Source organism: Aythya fuligula, chromosome 5, assembly GCF_009819795.1.
Source record: "Aythya fuligula isolate bAytFul2 chromosome 5, bAytFul2.pri, whole genome shotgun sequence".
NCBI classification, from domain to species: Eukaryota; Metazoa; Chordata; class Aves; order Anseriformes; family Anatidae; genus Aythya; species Aythya fuligula.
In genome coordinates this window covers 59,482,840-59,510,501 of record NC_045563.1, presented here as the reverse complement: position 1 = coordinate 59,510,501, position 27,662 = coordinate 59,482,840, and the positions used below count along the sequence as shown (strand labels likewise).

Genomic DNA, 27,662 nt, shown 5'->3' with positions numbered 1-27,662 from the left:
TCCACGACAGGAACAGTTTTGTTAACTTCATTTAAGAAAAGCAAATAAAAGACACTCACTTTAAGATGAAGTCTACCTAGCGTGTCAGTTTTATAAGTCTCTACTAATTTGGAAGCTCTGTTTTTGAGTACTCAAATCTGAGTTTCAAAGGAAGCGAGCAGCTGCTAGTCCCATTATTCTCATTTAGTCCTTGGATAATCAGAACCTTTGATTAAATCAAAAATGACTGGTGAATCCAAACCAAATCCATTCTAGTGCACAAATTTCCCTCTTGTACAAAAACATTTGTTCTGAACATAAACACACACTTCTCTAGCCCTTTCCAAAGTCTGTCCTTTTATAAATAAGTTTGTGAAGTGAGAACCAGCTAGGCTTCACAATCTACAAACTAAACTGAAGACGCTAACAAATTTCCTAATTAAAATGGAGAATACAATCAAAGCAAAACAGAGTCAGACTACATTTCTTGCAACAATTGTCTAGTCCTTCACCTAATCTACAATTGTTTTGAAATGCGGTAGGCACTGGACAAAGCATTGGTGAGTAATGACTGCGGACTATTCAGTATTTTTCACAGCATACTACAAGATGTTCTGCAGAGCAGGCCAGAACAGGTCTTCTTGCACAAAAGCTTGTTATAACAGCTCTCCTTTCTTCTAGTAACAAAAGAGTCTACTGTTATTTTCCTTTTGTACAACTGAAGTTTGCCAGATCAGGCCATAAGTTGCTCTTTTCAGTTTCAGGTAAAATTACTCCTTTGAATACACTGAGCTTCCCACACTGAAGAACATTTCAACCCAAGAGACAATATTTACCATTTCAAAACATTTAATTGATCACTTGTAACATTTATGAATGACATTTTCAGGTTTACTAATAACCTATACTTACACTAATATACTTTGCATATATGTGCTTTTCATTAGAAAAAAAAGTAAGACTATTTTCAGGAAAAGAAAACTATTCACTTAACTCATTTGGATTTTTTTTTAGTTAACACATTCTTTAAGAGAATCACATATCTTCCTTTCATTGATATTTTGCAGCCAGACTGTGCTTCTGGTCCATAAAAGTTGCTCCAAATATTTAATATTTGTTCTTCTTCCCTTCTTGAAACAATTATTATAGCCATCAGTACTACAAAAGAGTTTAAAACAAACATTGTACTTATGTATATGTACTTACATAATATTTGAAAGTTATAAATGTATCTTAAGTCCAGCTAGGGTTGTGTGGACATGCGTGTGTGTATATAGCAAGTACATTCAATGTGGAGTTAACAAGGGCAACTGGGGTCCTGGTCTGAGTACATGGGTTAAAGCTCCTTCCACATTTCCTACAATCTCACTGCTTCTGCAATTGTTAATACATGCCCTGAACACATCTCAGGATCTGGACATTTTTTCTGCTGATCTGAGTGACCATAAATCTGCCAGTGAAACTGTTTAGGCAGTGCTGGTAAGAACACTGGCAGATGACTCATGCTTATGTGGTTTTTCATTTATACCCTCAGTGCAAAGCATATAGAGAGGCTACAATCAGAAATAAGCCAAAGCCCAGTTTCATACCTTAGGTTGGACATAAAAACTTGAAATAAAGAAATAAAGAGGTTTTCTGCATGAAAGAAAGGAACAGACTCCACATGAAATTTCAGGTAAAAGCTTATGTTAGCTGCATTGTGAAGACCTGCACTTATACCTAATGAGAACAGTTTTATGAAGCGTGTGGGAGTGTTATCACAGAGTAACTAAGTCACAGAATAATTCAAGTTGGAAGGCATCTCTGAGGATCACCTACTTCAACTGCCAAGAGCTTACTTTTAATAGTATACAGGTTAACATTAGCTGGAGTGCCACCAAGGCACGCACTGCAAGTATCGTACAAAGATGATTTAACAGAAATTTAATTATGAACTGCAGAGGGATAATACATTTTAAGAAAAGTATGGAGAAGTCTTATCCAAGAATGATGTAATACATCACCTGCCTAATACTAGGCACAGTGAATTCATCCCTGTGAAATGCATGAACTTTGTTTCCCAGGATGGTTTATGATGGTTTCCTATCTATTTAGGGAGTTGGATTTACCTGTTTAAGGTCTTTGGTAGAGATTCCTCCACCCCATGTAGTGAAACATCAGAATATTGAAACATCAGGTTTGGGAGCTGACCATATTACATGCCTTAGTTTATCAACACAGAAACACATTCATAAATTTTACTGTAATGTCATTAGATTAAGACGTTCTGATTATGCATTATTAAAACAGATGCTGCCAACTGCATTGCATGTAGTGGAATAAAAATATCATTTACTGTGTTAAAGGGACACTTCAGCAAATATTTTCTCTTGTGAAACTATGACTTCTGAAATAAACTTTGGGTAGCAAATAGTGCAAACAGGAAAAAAAATCTGTTTGTATGAACAGCATAGATAGAAATAAGAAGACATCCCCAGCTAAATCACCTCTAAATTTGGAAAACAATCAGGTTTGTTTTCAGAAGGGGATGAAGTAAAACTTTGGTTGCCATACTGTCAGTGCATGAAATCCAGATTAGAATTCAGCAGCTTAGATTTATCTTCAGTAATTAACTCGCATACAATCTGTTGATTTTAGAGTATGAAGACATGGCCAGCAAGTGAATCATTCCCTGAATATTCATACACCTCACAGTGTTGCTCTGAAGAAAACAAGACTCACATTCAGCATTTGATAAGCAACTACACGTAACCAAACAAAGCTTTGGACTCATCCTCCTCTTGCCATTCAACATATTTTAACTTTGAGCCCTCCAATTCATTTCATCCCTCAAGCCTAATGTTAGGCTTTGCTGAAAGAAAACCAGGCCCGCTGATTTGGCTTCTTCAAATTCACATCTGCGTCAGGAAACCATCATCAACATAGCACCATGTCCTTAGGTGAATGCAAAAGGAGCTCTCATACAATCAGCAGTTCACACTCTGTCATTGCACCTTTCTGAAAGTCAGATCTATCATTTGCCATTCCAGGCATGACATCTGCCACATACTACCTGGTTACCATTAGGTTTCATATCTTTTCTTCTCTCTAAACCAGGAAGGACTCTATTTTCCCCTGTATTCAATCAACTTTGATCTTTAGTTACTTGAGGTTTTACCTAGATAATCCAGCTAAATAGATGAACATACATTTTTAAATGGATATAAAATAAATATAAAGTAAGAATATATTTTATATATCACAAACAGAGACTTGAGGAAAACACAAATTGCTCCCCATTAGCTTGCTGATCATCTGGCAGAGAACTAATTTGGAAACCCTTCCCTAATTGATTTCTTTTGGGATATGCTACGTTACAACTATAAAGGCAGGAAACTAATCTAGGATCAGTACATTTGGGGACCTATTTAGTAGATAAACTGACTCACACTTCCAGCAAGAAAGCTACGAAAAAATTCAGAGTGGGAGAGCACTGGGGCAATAGAAATGGATTAATTCTCCAACAGAGATAAGAATAGCACTTTCTCAAAGATTATGCTGAAAGATGCATCCTAAAAATGGAAATTATGTTACTTTTTGATAAATTCAGGAAGCTAAATAGGAAAACTATGTGTCAGGACTGTCTTATGCATGTGAAGATACCTATGGGAGTATTTTTCTCTTTGATCAGTATGAAAATACTCAGCATCTTGGGGTCACAGGTCTTCCAGAAATACTAGTGAACTACAAAATATTCAAAACAATCTTGCTTTACAGGTGATCAAAGTGGAGTTTAAAATCCAGGTCATGCATACAGTCCTTTAAAACACTGCACTGTAACTTGGCAGACTTACAGTATAAACAAAATACACAAATTGACATACACAGGCAACTGTGCCATTAAGATTAACTTTTTATGTTTCTTTCAGAAAGGAATTATCTGCTTAATTGAAATTCTTTGTTCTCCACATCAATGAATTGCCAAATAAGAGAAAAGTACTATTGGGAAATAGCACTTGGGGTTTATAGCAAATAAGCACCTGGAGAGGCAGGGAAGCAAAACAGGTAACTGTAATGTTACAAGGTCACAAGAGACTCGCAATAAAAACATCCTGCTAAAACATGTAGGCAGAGGCACTTAGCTACAAAAAGCAGCTTTAGTTTGTTGGTTAATGTGCATGCATTTAAAACCAAAAGAACCAGAAAATACTGTGCTGTACAAGGGGGTGGCAGGAAGGAACTCAAGCCATCACAGTTTTTCAAATCCATCTCAGAGCTGGTGCTTAGACAGTGTTAAAGAACAAACTGAGGAGTAGGTGGGGTGCAAGTCCCAGTTTCTTCAGCTCTTCAAAGTAATGGTGAGTTGATAGCACAGAAAATACAAGAGCAAACTGGAGAAAATTTAGAGAATTGGATCATGGCTTAAATTTGACAATTTTCAAGGGATTAAGTTACCCATGCTAAATGATTTCACACCCATCTACTGAATGCTGGTAACTGATCAAGTGTGCCTCCAAGGCCAGTTATTGCTGCCTAAACTTTATTCAATAGCTGATTAGACTTTGGAGATTATAATTTAAGAAGCTGAATTCACTGAACTCTGAGGATGAGCTGGCAGATATAAATGATAAACACCTCTACAGATTAGAGTAATACAACCTCCCTAACAGAAATACGCCTTTTGAAGGTTTCTCATCTACTGCCATAAATGGAGTCGTGTTTTGTTGCACTACCATTTCTACACTATCAGTATTTCTGGAAAATGCAGAACAGCCGTGCTTGGCACAGCACATTGAATGATAAAGTTTGGATCTATACTGAGTGATCATTATTACAAAACACATTTCCTTATGCATCATTTCTCTACTTTGATATACAATAAATCCTCTGAATCATATTACAAACATCTAAAGCAACAGCCCGCTGAGGCTCTGCATTACCTATGCGAGTCTATACTTCTGCTAATCTTACCAGGTCAAGGCCTTCATTTGTTTGAGCTAAAAGGCAATTTAAAACACTTTTGCACCCTAGCTGTGGAGAAAGCGAACTAAGTTTCTGGCCTGTTTCTGAATAGTCTAATAAGAGTGAGAGGTGTGTCTAGGGATGAGTGCTTTAGATTCTGTTGCTTTGTTTTGTTTTTGTTTTGTTAAAGAGAGAGGGAAAAGTGGAAACAAGTTGGGTAAATGAAGGCTAGCAGCACAGCTGCACAGGAGAAACAACAACAACAACAACAAAAAACAACAAAAAAGGAGGGCCATATTTAGTTTTTTCATTTTCCTCTCTGTTGTACTCACAGCACCATATCCTCTGCTTTCCCCCTTGTTGCTGACCCTATCTAAGTGTTCAGAAAAGGTGGTTCTTAAGGTCTTCACTTACTCTTCTCCATCTGTTCTCTTCCCATCATCAGTTCAAACACACTGTACCACATAAAGTCACATTATGTTGCCTTACAGCCTGCACTGATGGTCTAAAGTAAGAGAGACTTCAGTACAACAGAAACATGATAGAGGAAAGGATGTAAAGGAGGCAGAGACCACTCTTTTGCCCTGCTTCAGTTTCTCCTTCAACACAGGCTGGACAGGGAGAAGAACTGATTCAAGAACCCAGAAAGCTCTACTCATTCCTTCCCTACCTCCTTCTTGTCCTCCTTGCTTCTAGCATATGATATGATTGGAGTAGCCAGACTGAAATAAGATGGTACTAACAGTGTCCTCTGCCACCATTCCTCTAATTCCTCAACTTCCTGAGACAGACAGAAGATAAAAGCGGCAAGGGAACTAGGAACCAGGGAACAACGCTCCCAGCTCAATTCCAACCATGCTTCAGCCAGACAGGAGATTAACCAGTTTCTGCCCCCTCCTTTTAATTTGATGTTTCCCATAGGGCAGAGTCCCAGATGTATGATAGATAAAGTGCTATTTTGCCAAGCCTCTTGATTACTACCTGGCATGGATAAATAAAGCATTTATGTTTTAAGAAGTGAGGCTATTGCTAATGTGAAACAGTTACCGGCATATCATGCATGTCAACAGCAGACATAAACATCATCTGTCAGTGCCAAGATTAGTCTTGAGCTATCCCTCAGCTTAAGTCCCATTTTGGGGGACTTGACATCATTTTTCTCTCTCTCCTATTCTGGCAACAAACTATACTTGTCCAGAAGACAACCCTAAGGTTCCTCTGAGCTCTTTTTAAACTCTAACTTACATGGGGTTTCCTTTAGGTTCAAGAGGCCCTTCCCATTGCTTCAAACTGGGAATATCAGCAAATGGAGGGTAAATCCAGACCACTTAAAAACAATCCACGCTTGTTCAGGCTTATCACAATTTGTCCTTTCCCTCTTCTGGTATGACAAGTTCTACTCCAAGCATTTCTCCATTAGGAAGATAAAAGGAAGTTCGCAGAGCAGAGCCAAATCAAAGTCAGGAACACAAGCAAAGCAAGTTGGTATGTTTGGAAAGCCGAGATTCAGCCTCCTTCACCTCCCCATCTACTCTTTCCACACAAGTTTCAGAATGAAGCCCCTCACGCTATGTGCACCTGTTCTCACAGCGCTACTTCCTGTTAAAAAAAAAAAAAAAAAAGAAAAACAAAACAAAACAAACAAAAAAAAAAAACAAAACAGGAATCACACAGAGATGTGCCCCATACTACTCCCTGTCCTGCCAAACCCCTGCAGTTAGAATAATTACCTTGGAGAAGACGTCTATAAGCAGGGAAACATCGCGTGTAGCGCATGCAAACCTTCAAAGGCACACAGCGCGCTTCACCCACATACAGGCAGATGCCACCAAACGAGTCTGACATTGCCTCCCACAGAACTGAACAAGCGATCAGACACAGAAACACGCAAACACACTCACTGATAGCTCCCACAGGTGCTCAGGGGGGTATTTTTGCCACAGCACCACGGAAACAGGCGCTGAGCCCTGGAGCTGGGCAGCAGCCGGCGTCTCCTCACCGCCTGTCTCCCTGCGCTGGTAGAGGAGCCCGGAACAGCCGCCCTGTGTCCCCCACGAACACACCTTTATCCTCATTTACTTTTCTCAATTAAAGGCCGGGGTGTGAGGGGGAGCTGCCGAGGTCTCCGAGGCAGGAGCGCGGCGCTCCGCCACCCACCGCCTCATTTCCTTACCTGCTAGCGGAGCTCAAGTTTCACAACTTGGCGAGGATGAGCATTTACCCTCCAGCAGAGCCGGGTCGGCTTAAAAACCCTCCTCAGCGGCTCGGCGTCCTCACAAAAACACCCCCGAGGAGAAGCGACCCAGCAGCGGCGCCCCCAAGCACCGCCCGCCCGCCCGCGGGGACCGACCCGCGGCACCAGGTGCGCCACAGGGCGGTGGGCAGCCGTTGGGGGACCGTTGGGGGACCGTTGGGGCTCGCCTCACGGGCGCGAGGGACGCGGAGCCCGCGCCCCCCCCACCCGCTGCTGGCTGCGGGGCCGCCCCCTGGTGACGCCGATCCTTACCTCGACAGGGCTTCTAGGTTAAATAAAGCCTTACGGTATTAACCGAGAAAACCGATATGCTTTCTCCACAGACACAGAAATCAGACATTTTTAGCGCTTAGATTTAAAAATCAGAAGTGCTGTCTCAGTCAGATAGCACGGACCAATGATACCGATACGGCGTTTTAAGCCGTATTTCTTTCGACCCTACTTCTAAAAAGCTTCTCTAATGCGACGTTTACAATTACAAAAGTCTCTGTTACAGAAAGCATCCAAGGAAGCAACGCACAGAACAGACTCACAATCACAAGGTACGTGGCTGCTGTCTGTAGAGGTTCCTGGCTTCTTCGAGTAACAATAAACACTCCACACGTTTTGCTCATGGAGGCTTTACTTCGGGCCAGCGAAGCACCAGCAGGTTTTGTGCTGCCTTGTTTTTATCCCACATGTGATACTGACACAGCTCTTTCACGGCATGCCTCTGCTGAGTACCTCTGGTTATGTCAGTTTTCCAGGGAGTTGACTAAACAGCAGTAAACATTTAGCAGAAAGAGAGATAAAGAGTTTCGAGTACCTGTAACACAAGCAATGTAATTAAGACGCACACCTTTGGCTGTTTGTGGAGCAGTTGTATTTCAACCACCACAGTTTGCTCTTACCTCTGTGACATTGTTGACTTCCATCTAAATAGTCTAAGCTTAGTTAATACGCATGATTTTTAAATGTAATTATATATAACAATTATGCTCAATTTTAAAATTCCCTTTTGGCTAGTGTAAGCTTGCCCTGTATTTGTAAATGTTGAAGCATTTAGATATTTTGCTTCCTGTTACCAATACACTCTGACCTTGTGAAGAGTTGTGTGTGATTTTAGTCTTCTCTTAAACTTCTGCACAAGATCAAGACTATGAATCACATACCAGGTATTCCAAATAAAGAATTGGACCTCAGTGACAGAGCAAACATGCCCAAGGTGGGGAAGAGAGAAAATGGGAAGTAGAGTGCCTTTGAAACATCTCTGAACATGCTAAAGAGTAATTAAAATTGGCAAGAATCCAGAGGCTGTGTATTCATTTGGCTTGCTTTCAAATTTCTCTTGTCTACCTCTCAGCTTTGAGGTAGTCTTCTTAAATAGGTCATGTGGAGGAATGGTCAAAATTATAATGGTTGATAACACTTGTATCTTTCATGCTGATATGAAAAAGTATCACTACAGCACTGTTGGTTGCAGTGTCAAGCTGTTTGGGAAAGGGTCAGTGGAATTTGGAACCAACTAGACAAAGCTGAGAAACTTTTTCAACACCAACCTGGTTTCTCATTCTTTTCCCCAGCCATCCTTGCTGATGGTCTAAAACATGTCTGGGTGACTTTCCACATGATGAAAGCAGCAGCTGGGACCTCATTTACCCCTTTATGGCCACGTAGTGTTGTTACCTCTTCTCTTGTTCACGCCTGTAATTATCGAGCCCATGCTGGCACATGCTGTACCCCAGTGTTTTGTTGGAAAAAGTGCTGCCAGCCAGTGCATGGGAAGGTGAGTGTGGCCTTGCCCTGGTGTTGTGAAGAGGAAGGACCTGGAACAGAGAGTTTGTGCAATCACTGCCACTCCCTTCATAAGCAGTGAAGGGCAGAAGCAAAAGAGCTTAAGCAGCACAGGGCAAGCAAAGAACGCAAACCAGTGTCCTGCTACTGCTGTGATATTCGCATTTAATCATTTTAGTGTTCTGTTTGTGTTTGGTGCTGATACTTCTGCAATATTGCTGTATTTTGGGCTAACTTGATCCTGTTGATCTTGTCTGTCCTAAATCATGCTCAATGTGATTTTCACTGAAGTGGGTTAATTCCATGTCTCAGTGTAGCAGGTTTCAGAAGCACTCCCTCAGCTGTCCTGGCCTCTTGGCTAATTACCATTCCAGAATTCCCAGTCAATAAGAGTGGTTTCTTTTCTGCACTAGTGCAGACACATTACTGTCACAAAGCTAGCATTGTGTTAAGTCTTGGCCTCTCGTATACAACAATGAAGCTTATTCAGGGAGAACAGATCATCCTCAGAAAAAAAAAAAAAAAGAAAAAACAAGTTAGGAACCCCAAAAGAGAGCACTGCTGGGTGCTGCTTTACTGACCATTTTCATTTCTTCTGTATCTGAAATCGGCGTAGTTATCTGTGACCTCCTAGATGTTGCTCAAACAGTTTATCTCCATAAGATATAACTACCATGCACTATGATCCAAATTGCCATTATATTTGCTGAAAAGTTTTTATAAAGCTTTAATTACACTGTTTATTAGGAAGAGTAAATTAGCTTCATCTACTGTAGGTAAAATCCAGTCCCAACAATTCTAACTTTTTATAAGCAACTTACTCGAGAATTCTCACAAGAGATGTGTGAGATCTCTTGTCCTCCTTTATTGAGCTTTTGTCCAAGAAGACTACAGTAAAGGTTAGCCAGCGTAATTTCACTTCTTTCCCCAAATCACCGTACTCATTCATAAACTACATTGTGTGAAACACCAGCATTAAAACATTACGTACAAATAACATGACGCAGGACCGAAAGCTGCAAGCACTGTGTAATCACTCGTTTATGAACAAACAAGCCATTTAAACACTCAGAGGTTTCCTTTCTTGTAAATTTTGTTAAATAAACTGTAGAATGGTAATCATGGGATAGAGAATGCTTCCCCATTGACTCCATACAGCTAATCCTTTATGTTTTATTAGAAAGCTTACCCTGCCTTATCTTCAAGGGAAATTTGTTGCCAGAAATTACTGATTTCTTCTCCTTAGGTAGAAAACCTTCTCCTACCCTCTGAAACTTTTTTAAAATGTATGTTCATTTGTAATGGACAAGATTTCCACCCCCCCCTCTTTTCTTGTCATTATTTGGTGGAGTTACAGTGAAATATTCCAGATGAGCATTTATTTAAACATATCTTGTTTCTACATAAAATTAGGCTTGAAATTTTCTTGTGATCTGTACAAGTAGAGGTACTAGTTACTAAATCTCAATATACTATTTTTTCTCTCTCAATTTAGAGTTCCAAGAATTCCGTACCAGTATATACAATATAAAAGTCTTCCTTCATTCAGATCTCTCTCTCTCACCAGGTCAGATGAAATACACTTATTTTTATTCCTTAACATATAGACACATTTCCTAGAGAATACTGTGCTTATTTAGCTGAATTGTTTTCCAGTCTTTTGTTTAAATTTCAGAAGTCTTTAATGGACAAATGGAGCTCTTAGAAACTCTTTCAGAAATGTACTGTTACTTTTGTTCAGCGTTTTTAAACACTTGTAAAGAAGCTATTGGTCTGGCTGCTAGCATTTAATTAGTTGGGATTATGTCAGACAGCTGTAACTAGCTGAGTTTAGCCAGTGGTGCCACAAGAACGTAGCTCCATCTAGCGTTCAGCTTCCAAAACAAGTACGAGTGATCTTGAAAGTGTTGGAATTAACTTTCTCAGCTCTCAGGTATATACTAGTAGGTCCCTATGGACCTGGGCGGGGGAGGGTTGTAGGTTGACAAGTCTACCACAGTAAATGAAAAACAAAACAAAACAAACAAACAAACAACAACAAAAAACTATTGGAGGGCAGGTGCAGCCGTTTTGGACAGACAGCTGTTTATAACATCTGCATCCGAGTTTGCTGTAACCATCATGGAGAGACCTTCTTAATGCAGACTGGAAAATAGAGCTTTTGCTGTAAGTTACTGTCTGCTTATGGATAGAGAATAGTCTACCATATAAGCAGTTACTCTATTTTCTATACTGAGGTAATTATGAGCTTGTTTGAGTCAGACTTAACTCTGAACGCTGTGGGATTTCGTGTTTATCTAAATTCGTTTGAAAAGTTATGTGTTAAGAAATGGTAGAAAAATACATGCTAGAAAGTATTTTCAGTTATATAAGACATTATTAAACTGTTTATCTGCTAAAAACGTATCCATTGTTCTGCTACCTTCTGGCAAAAGTTTCTAGCCAGCATTTAGGTTTGAGTCAAGTAAGATGCAATTTTTCTGAGCTTTTATTTATTTTTTAATCCACTAGCTTCAAAAATAGGAGAGATCATAACAGCAGGAAAACTTCAAGTTAGTCTTACCTGCAAGTTTTGAGCTGCAAGGCAAGGTTCTCTCTCCTCTGTTTCTCCAGATAATGCTCTTGATCACTTCTGTCTTTAACAGTTGTTAATGCACAGTTCTTTTTTCTTATAATCATACATACAGATGCAAGAAGCCATCTTTGTTATAGAGAAAAGCCTCAGACAGCTCCAGCGTATTTTCTTTATAATTCAGTAAGTCTGATATAACAAAATACTGTTTGTTTAGCTGCAGAAGCAAACCATGGCATCTGATTTAACTTGTTGCAACTCTCAGGCAGTAAAGATTAGCTTAAACCGCTTTCATCTGACCTCTATGTTTGCAAGGGCAGGCAAGGTCACTTACCATGACTCAGCTGAGATGCAGTAACTCAGTCACATGCCAGAGCTCTTGGTTTACTGTTCAGCTTCCTTTTGTCAGCGTTTTGTGGTATTTGCTAAAATGTGACTTCACAAAGATAAATGATACATTCTATGGAGATTTAAATAAGATCAGGCAATGTGTCAGTCAGGTATAACAAAATCTTTGGCTGATACACGTCTTAAAATTATCTTAAAGGTTGGCCTGCAAGCAGTCACTAAGATCTACTGCAAGAGGACTCCAACAACCCCACAACCAAATCATCACCTACAATAAAAAGCAGCAGGACCCAATCTCTAATGATTGTCTCAGATCCAGGAGTTGATAACCTGTATGCGTGTGCCATAGCATGCATAGCTCAGAAATTATAAGTAATTGGCCATGACTGACACCCGGAACGGGAACTCCTAGTTTTACAGATTCCCTGGGGGGCATGTAGTCTGTTACTACCCAATAAAAGTTTCCTGTCAAAGAACCTTTCTTGACCTTTTACGGAGTCAGACTTCTGGACACTTCCCCATGCATGTTCCCTTTCTTACTTTCTCTGCCTTCACAGATAACCTTTTGGTTTTCTGAAACCTGACCCAGCACTTAAAAACATGTTCTGTCTCTCCAAGGCTGTAGTTTTTTTAGCAGTTCTAAACTGCTAATGCATCTCTTCTCTGTCCTGGCTTCGAGCAGCATGCCTAATTGAAAGATGTCCACCTACCTCCTGGTCACTATGCTTTCACAGGATTTTAGAAATAACAATAAAAGTATCTCTTCCTTTGTTTTTATTTTTAAAATTAACTAGCATAGGAGACTGAGTGTCTCATAGAAGAAAAAATGACTAAAAACACATTTGCTAGGCTTCCTTTATAGCGTCCATGAACTTTAAAGCCAGTTATCAAGATTCTAAGTCAATGTAAGATTATGGATATTTGATTTTATAGCAGATGTTATATAAATTGGGAAGCATTACTAGGGGTTGGTAAATAATCACTGGTTGGTAAATAAAAGCTACATAAAGATTTTCCTTTCTTCTGCATGGCCAAAACAAGTTATCATACTGTCTTCACCCAAATCAAGGTATATGTCTGGAACTTAACTGTCTCTGCAGATCTTACCTCATATTAAAGTCATGCTGTAAATGCTAAGGTTAGAGGCAAACAAATCCAAATTAAGTCCTTTACCATCAGCTACCTACGCATATGTTTTCAGTTAGAAAATTACACATGTTCTACTTGAATCATGCCTTTTAAAAATACTTTTCTGGCAGAAGACATAGATATTTTAATCCAGGTGATTAGGGCTCAGACTAGGATTTGACAGTAGAAGCTACACACCCTCCAGATTTCTTTATACCAGACTGGAACTAGAGCTGGTGGGGAAACTATTTGTGTACCATCATGAGCCCTCTCAAGAGGATTGTTTTTAGCTTGATTGCAATGCCACAGCTGCATGAGTTTTGGTAGATTACGAGGAAACCTGTGTTTCATTGCAAATGACCTCTGAATCCTGTAGTGATTTCACACTGATTACAGCTGTATAAGCATCTGAATATGCTCATCTCTGTTTAAAAGTTGAAGCTGCTTGTTCTGTGTTTTACTATGGCTTTTGTTAGTTCAAATAAAAGTAGAGTTTTTTTATTTTATTTCGTTTTATTTTATTTTCCCATAAGCATTGCTAATTTTGATATTTGGGCAGCTAGCAAGCCTTTTCAGGTAGTTTGCAATTCAATTTTATTTTCAACTTCCAAGTTCAGTTAAGCTGCGAGTGTTATTGTGTGATATAACATAATGGTGGTTTTTTTTTTTTTTTTTTTTTGGTTGGTTGGTTTTTTTTTTGAGCTTAATGTGAGCTTTCTTTGTCTTGTTATGGTAATAATTAGTTAGAGGTTTCTCTCTCCAAAAAGTGCTTTTCTGAACAGGAAATAATTATGGTTAGCTGTCTTTACTGTGGCTGTGATATCCATTTTAGCAGAGCTGCTTGGCTCTTATTTTGTTACTAGACTTTATTGCATGCTTGTAACTATCGCAGTTGCTTGCTGGTATGTCAGTGACGGCATTTTTGATATTGCTGTTGTTTAAGGTGGTAGTCTTCTGTATCCAGGTTTGGTTTGCGACTTGCATATTCAGCCTGAGAAATATTATTTATTTTATTTATTTTTTTATTGGTGTAAAGACTTGTCACACGCTTTTTTTTTTTTTTTTTAAAAAGCAATTTTCAGAACAGGCTTACTTCTTAAGCTCCTTTCAAAAAGCAAACAAAAAAACAAACCACCACCAGCAAATATAACATTCAGGCCTAAAGCCTAGTTCACCACTCATGGAGAGCCTGAAAATGCTGACTTTATTTAGTACACTTGTATAAATATATATAGAGGAAATACTTGTTTCCCTGAAACAATGGAATGAATAGGGTTAGGAATTTAGCTTTTACTTTTTCTTGCTTGTGTACTGTCAGGTACTGGGATTCTGTTCCCAAGGATGGCATCACTTTCCTTTTCAAAAAGTATTCATATCTCAATTGCAAACATTCCTTATTGTTTTTCTTGGACAGTCAGTCACCTGATGTTGTTGTTTGACTGGTTTTTGAGGAAATAAGAATTCTTTTAGTATGGGCACAAACAAGGGTGAAATTAAATTGTGTTTTTTTTTTTTTTTTTTTTAATGAATAATAATACTAATAGTGTTTAATTTAGTGAGTAACATCAGACAGATATTGTAGCAGCAATTTTTAAAATAAATTTGCATAACTGTGTAGCCAAAAAGTTTGCTTTAGCTGGAAAAATATGTTAAGCAGCTCCTTTCTTGCCTTACAGCTCTGTTAGAGGGAGTCACTAAAACTGTAGCTTGCAAAATCAACTGCAACTTAACTGTACTCCTGGGATTTCAGTGCTATGCTGTGTCTGAGAAACCTCTGGAGGGTTATGTTGTAGGAGTAGCTGGATGGTTGTCAATGGGGAAAGCTCAAATGTTTTTCTTTTAAAGAGAAAAAAGAAAGTGCATTGATTCAGGTCATGAAATAAGCCTAGGATGCAAAATTTTGTGGTTCTGATTTCGCGTGCAAAACTGCTATGGTGTAGATAAATTGTTTCATGCTTGTGTGGCTGTGTGCCCTTGTTTTTTTCCTATTTATATGCATGGACCTATACATGTTGGAACATACAAGTATATGATACCATTGAAAATGAACTTAAAATTGCTTAGAACAAATATTCATCTTTTATGCCTATTGATTTTAGAAATAAAAAAAACACATTGTTTTTAGTACAAGTTTCATAAGAAAAAACATATTAAAATACCTTTTTTAAGATGGTATTAATACTTTGGGGAAATGATTGATATATTATTTGAGACTTTAATATGTTTTTGTTGATTGGACTGACCAGGAATGCAGTTGTATTCTTCTCCTTGCATGTTGATTATGCTATTTTTTTCTTATAATGTTAATGTCATGAGAAGAAAAGTATGTGGGCTAGTTTGGAGGGTTTTTGAGTTTGTCTGCTGAAACTTAATCTGTAAACCTGTAAAATTAGAGCTATGCACATTAACTTTATTGCTGTCATTTATCCTGCATTCTTTTCCTCTCCTGGTTGTGATGACTAGATTCTAGAATGGTGGTCAAAACAAGAAATTCATAGTATTCAGCAAAACTGCTTGTGCTAAAAATGATTTCTGAAATAAAAAAAACTTTGTGAGATCTTTATAGGAGATAACACTTTTTTCACAATAATGCATGGTCTGAACATAGTTCAGAAATGATTGCCTTTAAGATTGAAATATCTGATTGTAGATGGCTCCTGGCATTTCTTGGGTCCATGTGGAAAAGAGCTAGGGCTTTAAATCAGATTTTGCACTTATTCTTAAAAACCTCTTCTGTTGAGGCTGTTTCTACCAACTGCAGATGTGGCACTGGAAAGCTGGCATTAAATCAGCATACATCTTGCAGACACATTAAAATTGCTTTTGGAAAAATACAGTGTGAGCATAAAGCCAAAGAAAATCTCTGTGACTCTTAACAGGAGAGCCATCCATCCACATGACACGGTATCACTTTTTCAAATTGAATATACCCACAGGAAATTGCACTGACGCTTTGTCTTCTAATCTTCAGTTGTGGTAAATGGGCAGTCATAGAGGAGGCAATGTAAGACTGGGCCTTTAAAATAAGAAGCAATTGGGCAAATTCATGAAAGAAAAGTCTTCAGTGATACTGACACAAAGACAGTCTCTCTGGCATGAATCATTATAAGCAGAGTTATAAACTTAGTGTTCTTATGTTCCTTTTTCTGGGTACTTCTTTCAAATTGGCTATTGGGTTTTATAACTCTCTGTTTAAAAAAGACTGCTCCTGTATTCTTGGACATGACAAAAAATAATGGGGATGCATTGCAGCAAGAAAAGCTAAAGTTATGCCTTAGGAAGAAATTTCCAGTGGCTGGCTTGTGAATTGATGGAGGAAATTCCTTGGGAAGTTTGTGGGGGCCTTTGTCATGAAAGGGCTTAAAAACAGTTGAGACAGGCTAATTTAGTAATGTCACCTTCTGATATGTTTCCTTCTGATTGCACAGAAATTGTTAGCCAACAAATTAATATCAGGATTAACATCTAGGCATTTCAGCTCTTCAAATTGTTTTATTGTTCATGTATATTTCTCATACTAGAAGGCTTGAAACCTTGCTCCTTCTTGTAACTGAATGTCAATTTTGAGATTTGTGAGAACTTTATTAGTTTATTTTTTTAGGTTTTCTTTTTCCTTTTTTCAATCTTCTTTATTTTATGCAATATGAAATAACCTACTGAAGCTCATCCATACAGGACTTTGTTTTTATCAAAACTAAGATCTCTGTGGATTCATTATGGAGTTTGGATTTCCCAGGCAGCGAGGTTCAGAGACTGCTCTGTGTGGTCTCAGGATGGTTGTTTGTTGATATATGGAGGCTTTCTCTGCTGTGTAATAGTGTGGAGCATAGCATACTTCAAGAAAGCCTTTTCTAAAAGAGCAAGCTTAATCCATATTTATGTCAAAAAGCCTTTATTTCTTAAGTAAAGATTACACGTCCTTTTGCAGTAAGGATCTCAAAGCATTGCAGAGGTGGTTAATATGTATTTCTGTGTGTGTAATTTTACAGATGAGGAAAAGGCCAAACTGTCTAATCTGCCTTTCACCCATGATCATGCAGCAAGTAAGTGACAGTCCTCCTTACTCTCAGCCCCAGAATGTCTTTAACTGTGCTTCTTGCGGCCTCCGTGACATGGAAGTAATGCTGTAGTTATTAAGGCTGTTTAGAATGATATAATTACTTCTGCAAAAATCAGACCAGCATTGTTGCAACTCATCAGTCCATATGCTTTTAGTTGTATTCTGGAACTCCTTTACAAAATCATTCCCTGATGTTTGTTGTTCTGTGGAAGCTATTTTTAAACTAAACAACAGCTCTTTTTTGGTGAAAAGAACAAAATGGATTTTCTGTAGAAACAGCTGAGGGTTGCTTTTCAAGCACTGCTCTTTTTCGTAAGTAAACAGAAACACTACCATCATTAAAACTCAAAAACCAAAGAACCAAAGCCAAAACCTGTATTTCATAAGTGTCTAGTGTGTGACTTTTGTTCTTTTTCTTTTTTTTTTATTTTTAATACTTTTGAAACAAATCATGTTGCATTTCCCTGGAGTTTCTGTTATTTGCAAAACTAGGACTGAGCAGTGGCATGCCCTCACCTGCACTACAGCGCTCATCTGGGATGTGTTTTCTGTACAGGTACTGGCTGTAGTCAAATAGGTTACAAAATATTTAGCTATGAGCAATAGAAGTGATTGAAAGTACTGAGAAAATGCCTCACAACTAGATACGAAGAGTGGATTAATAAGAGAGGAAACAATTGGAGTCCTATGTAAAAACTGTTAAACCTTGTATGGCATAGAATGCATCATTTAGAAACATTCACTCTTACAAGCGGTGATACGCTGGAGAAAAAAAAAAAAAAAAAAAAAAAGGTGGCAAATTGAAGCCGAATAGTTGCAGCTAGATATTGCCATTTATGTGTTATCAGTAACAAAAATGGACTGTGCGGCTATACAGATAACAAAAATGTAGAGTTTTGGTTGGTATAGACTAGGTCAGTGATTAGGAATAGCCTTAATGTATTAGGCAAGAAGTATATGTTTAATATAAACCAAATGTTGGTGAGGATGTATGCTCCTTTGCTTTGTGATATAATAAACTTCTGCTGTTAAATCTATAGATTGCTTCTCTGGAAGCATGCAACTTTGACAGGGCTTACAAGGCTTTATGCAGTGAGCTAGGGTAGTGAAGGTTGTCAGATAACGTGTGTTGGATGGAAAGGACTTCTCAGCTGATTTCCATGCCACTGAAGCAGAAAGTATAGTTTTGGTTGGGAGAGAACATGTCAGACTCCGTTTTTTTTGAACCTTAGTCTTTTAAGACTAATTTGTGTGTATTTTATGCGTATGATGATAAGTCATCATGTAATTCCTAATAGGGTCTTAACAAAATCTTAAATGGACGTTACTTTAAGATCACTGGCATATGTTAGCCTTAATTTATGTGAATAGGTTGTAGCAGATGGAAGTAATGTGTTTTTAATGCATAGTGAAGACCATGTTGCCATGGGACTGCTAGCTGTCAAGTGCATTCCAGGGGCAGCTAAAGGATCTAAACTTTTTGCGTGGTGTGAAGCTTGTAAATGATCTGGGATCCATCACCCCAGGCAAGGAGCTGCTTTTCTTTAGGATCATAATGTACAGTGGAATGGCTACCCTGACGTTTTGGAAAATGCAGTGCTGGTATTTCGTATGTATTTACAGCACCCAAAACATCATAAACACACTGTATGCGTGAGGTGCCTCCACTAGGAAAGTTGTACACAACATAGAGTGTGTTGCATGCCATGAAAGCTGCTTCGGCATCCTTGCTACTGCATGATGTGTCCCAGGTGTGTTCCACTGACATGGTTATGTGGTTGATTTTAGTAACAACAATGTTGCCTCCAGTCTCTGGTTCTGAGTGGATTGCCCAGAGCCCTTGCTCATCAATGGCAAGATCTATTTTTGTAGATGGAGAAAGCTGATAGGCAGGAATCCTTCCAGCCCCTGGCAGGACCATTTGATCAGCTACATTTCTTTTCTGGATGTTGAATTTAATTATCTCATTTAAGGAGCCATGCCTGTGATAGAACAGGAAACCCTGATATATGACGTGGCCAGTTCCTTCCCAAGGGAATGGCAGGGTGATTCTGCGAGCTTTTAGCGTATGATTGCTTTCCATGAATGTCATGATATTTGTGAATTCAAAAATAACATTATTCACTGAACTACTTAATAAATAAATCTTTGCATGCTTTTTGCCAGGATCTTTCGTCCAAGAGCCATGCTTATCTCCCGTCTTCTTAACTACCTTTAGGGACTTTACACCTGCAAGCATGTGGTCGCAACCTGTAAGGAAACACCCAAAGACAACAATAAAATGTTAGAATATCTGAATTTTTCTAGCTCCCTTTCTTAGTTTCCTTTTAATCCAACTATAAGGCCAAGGTGAATATATCAGTAAAGGTCAGCAGTGTAGCTTTATCAAGTAGAGTTTAAGTTAATTTTATATGATTTATTTGGCACCTCCTACTAAGGAAATTGAAGATCTTCATAAACACATACTGTGTTGCTTTCTGCTCTGTAAGACCGGTGTTATCCAAAAGAGATTCTAGTCATGTACCTGACAGGAGGCCAACAGCACAGCTAGTGATTCCCTGATTATTTCTATCTGTTCTTTTACAGAGCTATAATTATGACTCTCAAAGAGGTGACTTGTTGGACTAGTACAGTAAAATCATCAAATTTATCTCTTATTGAAGATATATAGACTAAAACCCATTTTTCTGATACGTTGTGTATAATTTTTTTCAGTATTGCTTTTTTCCTCTTTTTTTTTTCATTTATAATCAGAAGACAAATGAGACCAGAACATCATAAAGCCAAAACTGTGTTTTCTTCCCTTTCCCCTTCCAAACACACAAAACACAAAAGCTAATACAAATATATAGATTAATGTATGTAAATTACTGACTTTTTAATGTGTTATTTAAATGAACAGCTATGATGTCTGTGTTATTGATTCTTACACTAGGAGCTCACTGTAGGTATAATTCTGGCACCAGCAGCAAACAGGTCATATTTTTTGTTATGCTTTGTATGCCCTCTGCACAGATGAAGCTTGTGACGACTTGGGTATTTAGACTGCAAGATTTTTACTGGGTACCATCCTTTCCAGGAAGAACTTTACTGCAAAGCATATTAACAAGCTTGTTTACCACAGGCACTCATAAATTACAAGAGACACTATTTGAAGTTTAAAGAATTGCCTTTAATGAAGTGCAGCCATTTTAGTAAACAGAACAAACAAAGCCCTAAGGCAGGAAATTCTGGCAGTAGATGAAATGGAGAAAGCAAAACCAGTCTCCCTTATTGGCTGTATATGAACCTATTGAAGTCAGTGGCAAGATTCCAATTGCCTTTAGAAAGCAACCTTTATGCCATTTGTGTGTGTTGGTATTCTCTACCAAAGCATTTGAATATTGCTGCTACAGCCTGGCCTCTTTGTTAGAAATCCTTACTCTGGATGCAGCTTCCCTGAGCAAGCTACATCAGCTTTGCTGAAACTAACATTTATTGATCAGATAGATTAAAAACAAACAAACAACTGAAATCCTTGAGTCAAGATACCTAGTGAGCATTAGTAGCAACTCATCTGCAGAAATATGCCATATAGCCAGATTCCTGTCTGAGCTCTGTGAAGAGTCTCTCCTTGAGAAAAGCTATTAGCTGTCCTGTAACAGCTTACAGGAAGAATGAGAAACTATACTTTCTGCTCATTCATGACAAGCAGGAAGAATACCAAAGTTCTTCCGCTTTCTCCACTGATACCTTCAAAGCCCACTATTTTTTTTGTTGTGTCCCATAATATGCAGAAGATATTTTCCACCCAAAGCAGGATGAGCTCTCAACTACTGAATGTAAAAAAAAAAAAAAAAAAAAAAAAAAAGTGATTCTACTGTTTTCTTTTCTTCTCAAGTATATATGAGCTTATATCTATGCCAGTAATAATGTTGCACTTGAAATAAATAAAAATTAGAATTATAGATAAAATTCATTGCCAGTCCTGGAATTGCTCCAGGAAAAAAAAAAAAAAAAAAAAAAAACATAATTTCTTGGCAATGTATCATAGCACAGAGGCAGAGTTACTGTTTGGTCAGGTTAAGAGTGCCTTGCTTCTAAGTACTGTAACATCCATGTGATGATTAGTTTCTCATAGACTTCAATGGGGCAAGCATCTGACTGGTGTTGACAGAAATAAAGTTGCTATGCACTGCTACAAGAAAATTGAAAGTAATAACTTTCAACAAGAAAAAAGTCCCCTTGTGGACTCTAAGAAAAATAAATTTTCAGGTGTCTTTTACAGGCAGTTTAAAATTCTCTGAAACTTTCTGCCTCGCTCTCAAAAAAAGCTTGTATTAAATATAAATAAAGACTATACGTTACTATATATGAAAAGAGAGACCTTGATATTCAGTGCTTTCAAACACAGTGTAATAGTAGAGCTTAGACACAGAATAGGTGGTCACTTTAACAATCTGCTTTAATACCCTGTCGCTGGAAAAGCTGAAGGAACAAATAGCCAGCTTATTTGTAAAATTAAGTCAATTCAATTCTGTTGAAATTAGTGGATTTGTATAATTGAGGATGCAAAAGGTCTTTCACCTAGCTGTTTAAAAGAGCAGTTTATTTTTCTTATATATATATTTTTTAATTTTTATAAAATTTAATTTGTTTGGAAAAAGTTATAGGTTGTATCTATTCTTCATACTAGATACCTTAACACTTCATTTTCAAATTAAAGGGGAGCTTTGCTCATAGCTAAGACAGTGTGTTCTCTTGATAAAGTACTTAGTGGGGAGAGGGAGAAAAGAATAACAGAAGAGGGCAGTAAAATAGAAGGAAAATGTAGTATTAAATTAGGTTTTACGACGTTGTGAGTTTACTCTCAAAGCTTTTACCCTTGGCCACTCCAAATAACAAAGACTACCATTAATTCCCTGGTACAGCTGCTGTACTCTGAAATGCACCGGCAATTCTTCAGGGTCTTTGTAAGAACATCATACCTTCAGAGTATTTTTTATTATTATTTTATAAGTTTACATCTTATAATAAAAAGCAACTTCCAAAGGATGGATTTGCTATGCTGTGAAGTATTTGAAAAATAAGTATTTGAATTGTACTTCCTTACCTACTCCTCCCATATCTATCTATGTTTCAAAGATGAATATGTAAGAAAAGGGGGAAAAAAATCAAAAAAGACCCAAAACCATGTGATTATCTGTTGTATTCACGTAACTTGTGAAAATCTGTTATCCCTGTATCAGCATACATGCATTGGCTGAGGAACTGGCTTGATTAGATCAAAGTTCTGAAAAGTGAACTGCTCTTACTTGCATTAAGCACGAGTTTAAGTTTCCTTTTTTCTTCTTCTGCTTCTAATAGCTGCTGTTTCACCAGGTCTTCACCTACTTCTACACATGTATCAGAGTCTGTGACAGATCCAAAATAGTCAATGTCCCTTTGTGCTCGTTCAACTCTTGTCAGCAAATTCTCTACTTCACTTTTAACCTCAGTCTCATAATTGTTCAGTCCTGCCAGGCGTGACAGCACCATCTGTGAAAAGTCTCGGAATTCTTCAACATAATCCAGTATGTCTTGGTTACATTTTTCCAGTCGGTTCTTGAGTTAAAACACAGAAGAAAATATATAGATATGCATGTATATTCTGTATAGACTACAACTTCATTCATCATTACTCTAGAAGTCATGCTAGTTAGTCTCTTCTTTGTAATCCCCCCATCTATTTGAAATCAGTGGTCTGTTGCTGTGAGAATAGAAATAGCCAGGGATGTAAGGACACATGCTCTCCGATTACTTGTAATCAGAGAGCACACCTCTAATACATAGTGTGGCTTTTGGAAGATGTAGATTCTGACATCTGAGGTTTTTTTGTTTGTTTTTTTTGTCAAATTCTTGGCTGTATTTCTAAATAAATAAGAATACTGCAAGGGCAAGTGAATTTAGATTTAGCTATATATGAAAGACTTATACTACTGCAGATGTTATCAGGAACTGCTCCTTCTATATAATTGAAAGCAAATATCTGTTTCAGTCTCCCAGCTGTGAGGGGATTATTTCAACTCCTAATTAAAGTGCAGATCCTAATTACACTGCTAGGTTACACAAAGTGTTTTAAATGACTCTTGGTTAGGTTCATCTGTATACAGGAACTTATCCTGTTTTTTTTTTCTATCTCCTTGTTACTACTTGGCAAAAATTCTGCTGGTGACAATATGGTTATACTGTTCCCTTGGATGGACTGTGACTGTACTTTAAACACTTACCTAAATCTCACTGATGGTGTAATAAAATACAAGTGATAGCAATAAAACATAATGTTATGAAAGGATACCCCTACATTAAGTACGAATGTGGTAGTCAGGAATCACTATAGTTAAAAGTTTAGCTTCAGTTTTACTTAATCGTAGTTGTTTGAAAAAGCTGGAAACTAATCTTCCTGATGCTGATTAGCATACAAATTATTCAGTATTCACACACACAGGGGAACATGCATGCATTTCCTAACCTGGAGTTAGGCAGTATTACTGATTGATACAGATAGCACATACCTCCAAAGATAGGATACGCCGGTCGATGTAGTTCATCAGTGCTGCATCTTGCAGTTGGGCCTCTCCCATGATGCTTGCGAGGAATAGAACTGACAAAAATTGGAGTTGCAAGACTACCATTGTCTCATAAAATTTTTGAAAGTAAAAAATGATGAACTAATAGTGTGAGTGTATGTACAGAGGGCTATCCCCAAAACTACTGCCACTCCAAAATTAAAAAAGACTTAATTGTCTGATAACATGATGTGAAAAAGTAGTTAAAATTACTGAGGCTGGAAGTATTAAGAAGACTTAAAATGGCTGTTGCAGTTTATCATTTAAAAAAATGAAGTTATGAAACAGGAACTGAAAGTGTATATTTCGAGAAGCCAGATCACTGCTTTCCAGTTTGTGATCCTATGATCAATCCCAGATGTTCAGTACTGAGTCACATAACGCCTGTAGGCCAAATTTTATTAAATACAAATAAAAATAATTTGTTTTCCTTCCTTTCTCCTCCCATCTGCTCTTCCATGTGACCAGTGCTGTGCAGGGTGTACTTGGTGTAAACCAGCACAGCATAAAAGTCAGTGAAACACTGGTTGTTCCTTCCCAGGAAGTTCTGATGCATAATGTCTGTTGCTATTTCAGCAACCATCATCTAAAGCACTTCTTTTTCCAACTCCAGTATTCAACCTATTTACAACTGCACTGAAAATAAAAAAAATAAAATTATTTAAAAAAAAACAAAAAAACAAAAAACAAAAAACAAAACTTCCCCTTCTTGTTTCTGTGTTCTCTTGCCAGTGTTTTTCCAGATAAAATCAATATCCTTAACACAGTTCCTTGTCAATATAATAGAGTCCTTGATAGACCTTTTGTTTCAGAAAGAATAATAATTCTACTTACAATAACTTAAAAATAATTATTATCTTACATAAGCATATCCTCAATTATAACACTTATTTTTTATTTTTAATAGGTTTCCTGACTCAATGCCTTCTCTGGAGAGAGAGACAGCAATACTGACATTGTATTCCCTAGGAAACTACGTGTTAGGATGTTAGAAAGGCCCCTTTGTATCTGAAGCCAAACTGGATGTCTCTGTTTCTCTTTCTCAGAATTCTCCACCTCTGCTTTTTTCCATTTTATTCCTTTGGAGGTTTTCAAACAGATTTCCTCTAGTTTTTGACTGTCCTGTGTGTAAGCATGAAAGTATTGACAGAATGCATGGAAACTTCACAGCAGGCAGATTTTAACCTCTGTTTCCTTGATTGTTGCAGGGTACAGTTTTTTATGCTTTATAAGCAGATTTCAGAGGTGTACAGAAGTCTTTTCTTGCAATATTCTTATAAAATTGAGCCCTAGAAAGGAAGTTATGATTGGAAGTTCTCTTTCAAAGTAGCAGCTTCATTTTTTTTTCCATTGCAGTCTGTAGTCTGGGTTGTCCTCTAAAGCAAGGCAGTAACTGCGTCACAGCATTTTACTGGAGTGTGTCAGTGTGTCAGTCAGCAGAACTACGTACTGAAAGTTTTTCCTTAGGAGTGGTGGTATTATATGTGTAGCCTCTTCCTATGCTGTGGAGAGTTGTCTGAACTTTTCTACTCAAGTATTGTCTATAACTTAAAAAGAATGCTATCATTTATTACTCTCAGAGCAATAATGTTTGAATCCAGACTACCTAAAGAAATAAAATAACCTAATCAAAATATTACAAACTTATGACCAAGAAAGCATACCTAAATGTCAATAAATATGTATATAATTTATTTCCTTCATCTTAAAGGAGGGACAAGTTACCTACAATACTTTGACTGATAAATGTCCTGTGTAAGAGTAAGCACTCCACATAAGAAAAACTACATTTTGTAGTGTTGCTTCATCTTTTCTGAGAATTACCAACTAGGTGAGAGACCAGAAGTTTCCGAGGGTTTCTTTTAACAAGACGTTGCTATCACTGTGCTCATTAAGCCATTACATCATGGTAGATTACAATGATGCTCTATGTCGGATGCACAGTGTTCTCAGAGCACATGCTATAGCATCTGGTTAAGAACCGGGGTTTATTTTTTTTTTTAGCTACTATTTACTTTAGAGTTTTGTTCTGCCTAGATATAGATATAATAATTCTGTATATATATATTTCTATATAATCTACTTATCTATCTATTTTTCCCATTGACATATTATCTCTGTATGTCAAATACATATTTGATAATCATTGAAAGCAAGATTGCTTGGCAGATCAGGCAAGACATCAATCTCAGTATACAGAACCATATACAGAACATTATACACTAGCAGAACAGAAAGACATTGGTTATCCTAAGCAACACTTTTTCTCTTATGAGTTAATCCTGGAATAGATTTCCCACTACTATCTTGATTTTTACAGACAAACATCTAAAAGGAAACAAGTATACTGATGTGAGCATATGTGCCTTTTCTTTTTTCTTGTCCTTCTCTGTAGGAAAGATGGCATTTTTTTTCTTGTCAGTGCTGCTGCTTCACTGCAGTAATTTCACTCTTGCTATTTTGTGTCTGTTTTGACAGCTGTTTGAGGCTTCCAATTAAAATAAAAAAAAAGGCAATTTCAACTCCTTCTCTGTTTGTGGATGGAGTTTTCAGTTCTTAAAATTGATGTCAGCATCAATTTGAAGTGAATTCTAGCTTTTGGAAATAATTAACTTATTTAAGCTGCTGTTTCACTTTTACATATTATTTTATTTATATAATATATATATAAATATATATATATATATATATACACACACACACTTGTTTCTAGCACTCAGCTGGTTAAACCGGATGCTACCATTGGTAGGTTTTGATAATGGACCATAATAATGTTTTTGTATTACTAATATAACATGTATAATTGACATGTGTATTTTCTAATTTTGAACAAGACTTGAGAAAAATATTACTATTGGCCATTACCTGATGAGGCTTTCTAAGGCTGAGATCTCTGAAATTAAAGAAAGCTTTTGTCATAGTGCAAAATCAACACTTAATTTCTATTCTGCCTAAGATTTTCTTTTTACTGCTTTGTTTTATCTTGGAGTCTGATCCAATTGATATAAAAATGCAAACGCCTGAAATCAAATTGAAGTCTTTATATGTTGTTTTGCTATAAGAACAGAGCTGGGAGTGATACTAATAATGCAATACACAATTTAAAAAACAAACTTGCTGAACTTTGGGCTTCCACAAGGCGGCGCTCCAGACTATAAAACTGGAAGGGAGCACTGAAAAGCACCAGTTCTAAACTCTGAATGAGATAAAACTTAGTGAAGGAACTGTGGTTCAGATGGTCCAAAATAATAGTTTTCCGAATGGAAAACTACTCATAAGCCAGATGCTAGAAGGCTTTAGTGATCTACTGCTTCAATGACAAGTTCACAGTACGAGTCTTGCAAAATGGTGAAAGCTAGCACTCTGGAATTGACAGGAACTGGAAATGTGCAGCAAAAAAAAAAAAAAAAAAAAAAAAATCTCATGGGGACTGGCTCTAAAAATGAAATCATAAAAGTGTTTTATTTTTTTTTTTGAGCTAGTTAAATAATCCACAGATTGTTTAAGTCTGAAGTTAAATTCAACCACACATAATGATTTTGAATTCGCTATTCGTTTGTTGCAAACTCAAAATTATACATTGTGTTGATCAAAGACTGTTCCTTGTACTTGGAAGTTTACGTTTGTATAAATGTGAAACTAAAACTTTGAATTATACAATGCATTGTAAACTAATGTTAAAATTATCGCTACTTTTGGCTTGATTTACAGTGCGAATATTCTCACTAAAGTTTTTCTTGAATGTTAAGCATATTCATGGAAGGATTACATGTACAAAAATAATAAAAATGAGATTGGTTTAAATTCAAAGTACTTACAGAAAATGGTCATTACAGTCATCTGGTGCAGTTCAGATGAGAAAGCCAAGTTCTTGTGTTTCTTGGCTTATATTTTTGAAATATTGTAGGTGTAATTCATAACTACTATTTATTAAAATCATATTAAATCTTACCTGGATGAAAACCAAAGATGATTTTTGTAATGCCTACTGTGGTATTTATTATTTTATTTTCCTGAGGT

The 27,662-nt window shown here is 37.3% G+C and overlaps 2 protein-coding genes across 5 annotated transcripts in view; both read right to left on the bottom strand.

Moving 5' to 3' along the window:
- PPFIBP2 (PPFIA binding protein 2) overlaps positions 1 to 7,302 on the bottom strand; it is a 107,533-nt gene extending 100,231 nt beyond the window's left edge. For 3 of the 4 annotated variants that reach the window (XM_032187564.1, XM_032187566.1, XM_032187565.1), the window contains exon 1: positions 7,094 to 7,302. The gene's annotated coding sequence lies outside the window, so the exon portion shown is untranslated. The remainder of the gene's footprint in view (positions 1 to 7,093) is intronic. The other variant, XM_032187567.1, reaches the window with a different exon arrangement.
- Positions 7,303 to 17,472: 10,170 nt separating this feature from the next.
- Positions 17,473 to 24,043, bottom strand: OLFML1 (olfactomedin like 1). Its single transcript, XM_032188803.1, has 3 exons — positions 23,589 to 24,043; positions 22,350 to 22,638; positions 17,473 to 19,305 (listed from the first exon to the last, which is right to left on the bottom strand). Exons 1-3 carry the CDS (start codon positions 23,706 to 23,708, stop codon positions 18,527 to 18,529), a joined length of 1,188 nt encoding a protein of 395 aa, XP_032044694.1. The 5' UTR covers positions 23,709 to 24,043; the 3' UTR covers positions 17,473 to 18,526.
- Between the last annotated feature and the right edge of the window lie 3,619 nt (positions 24,044 to 27,662).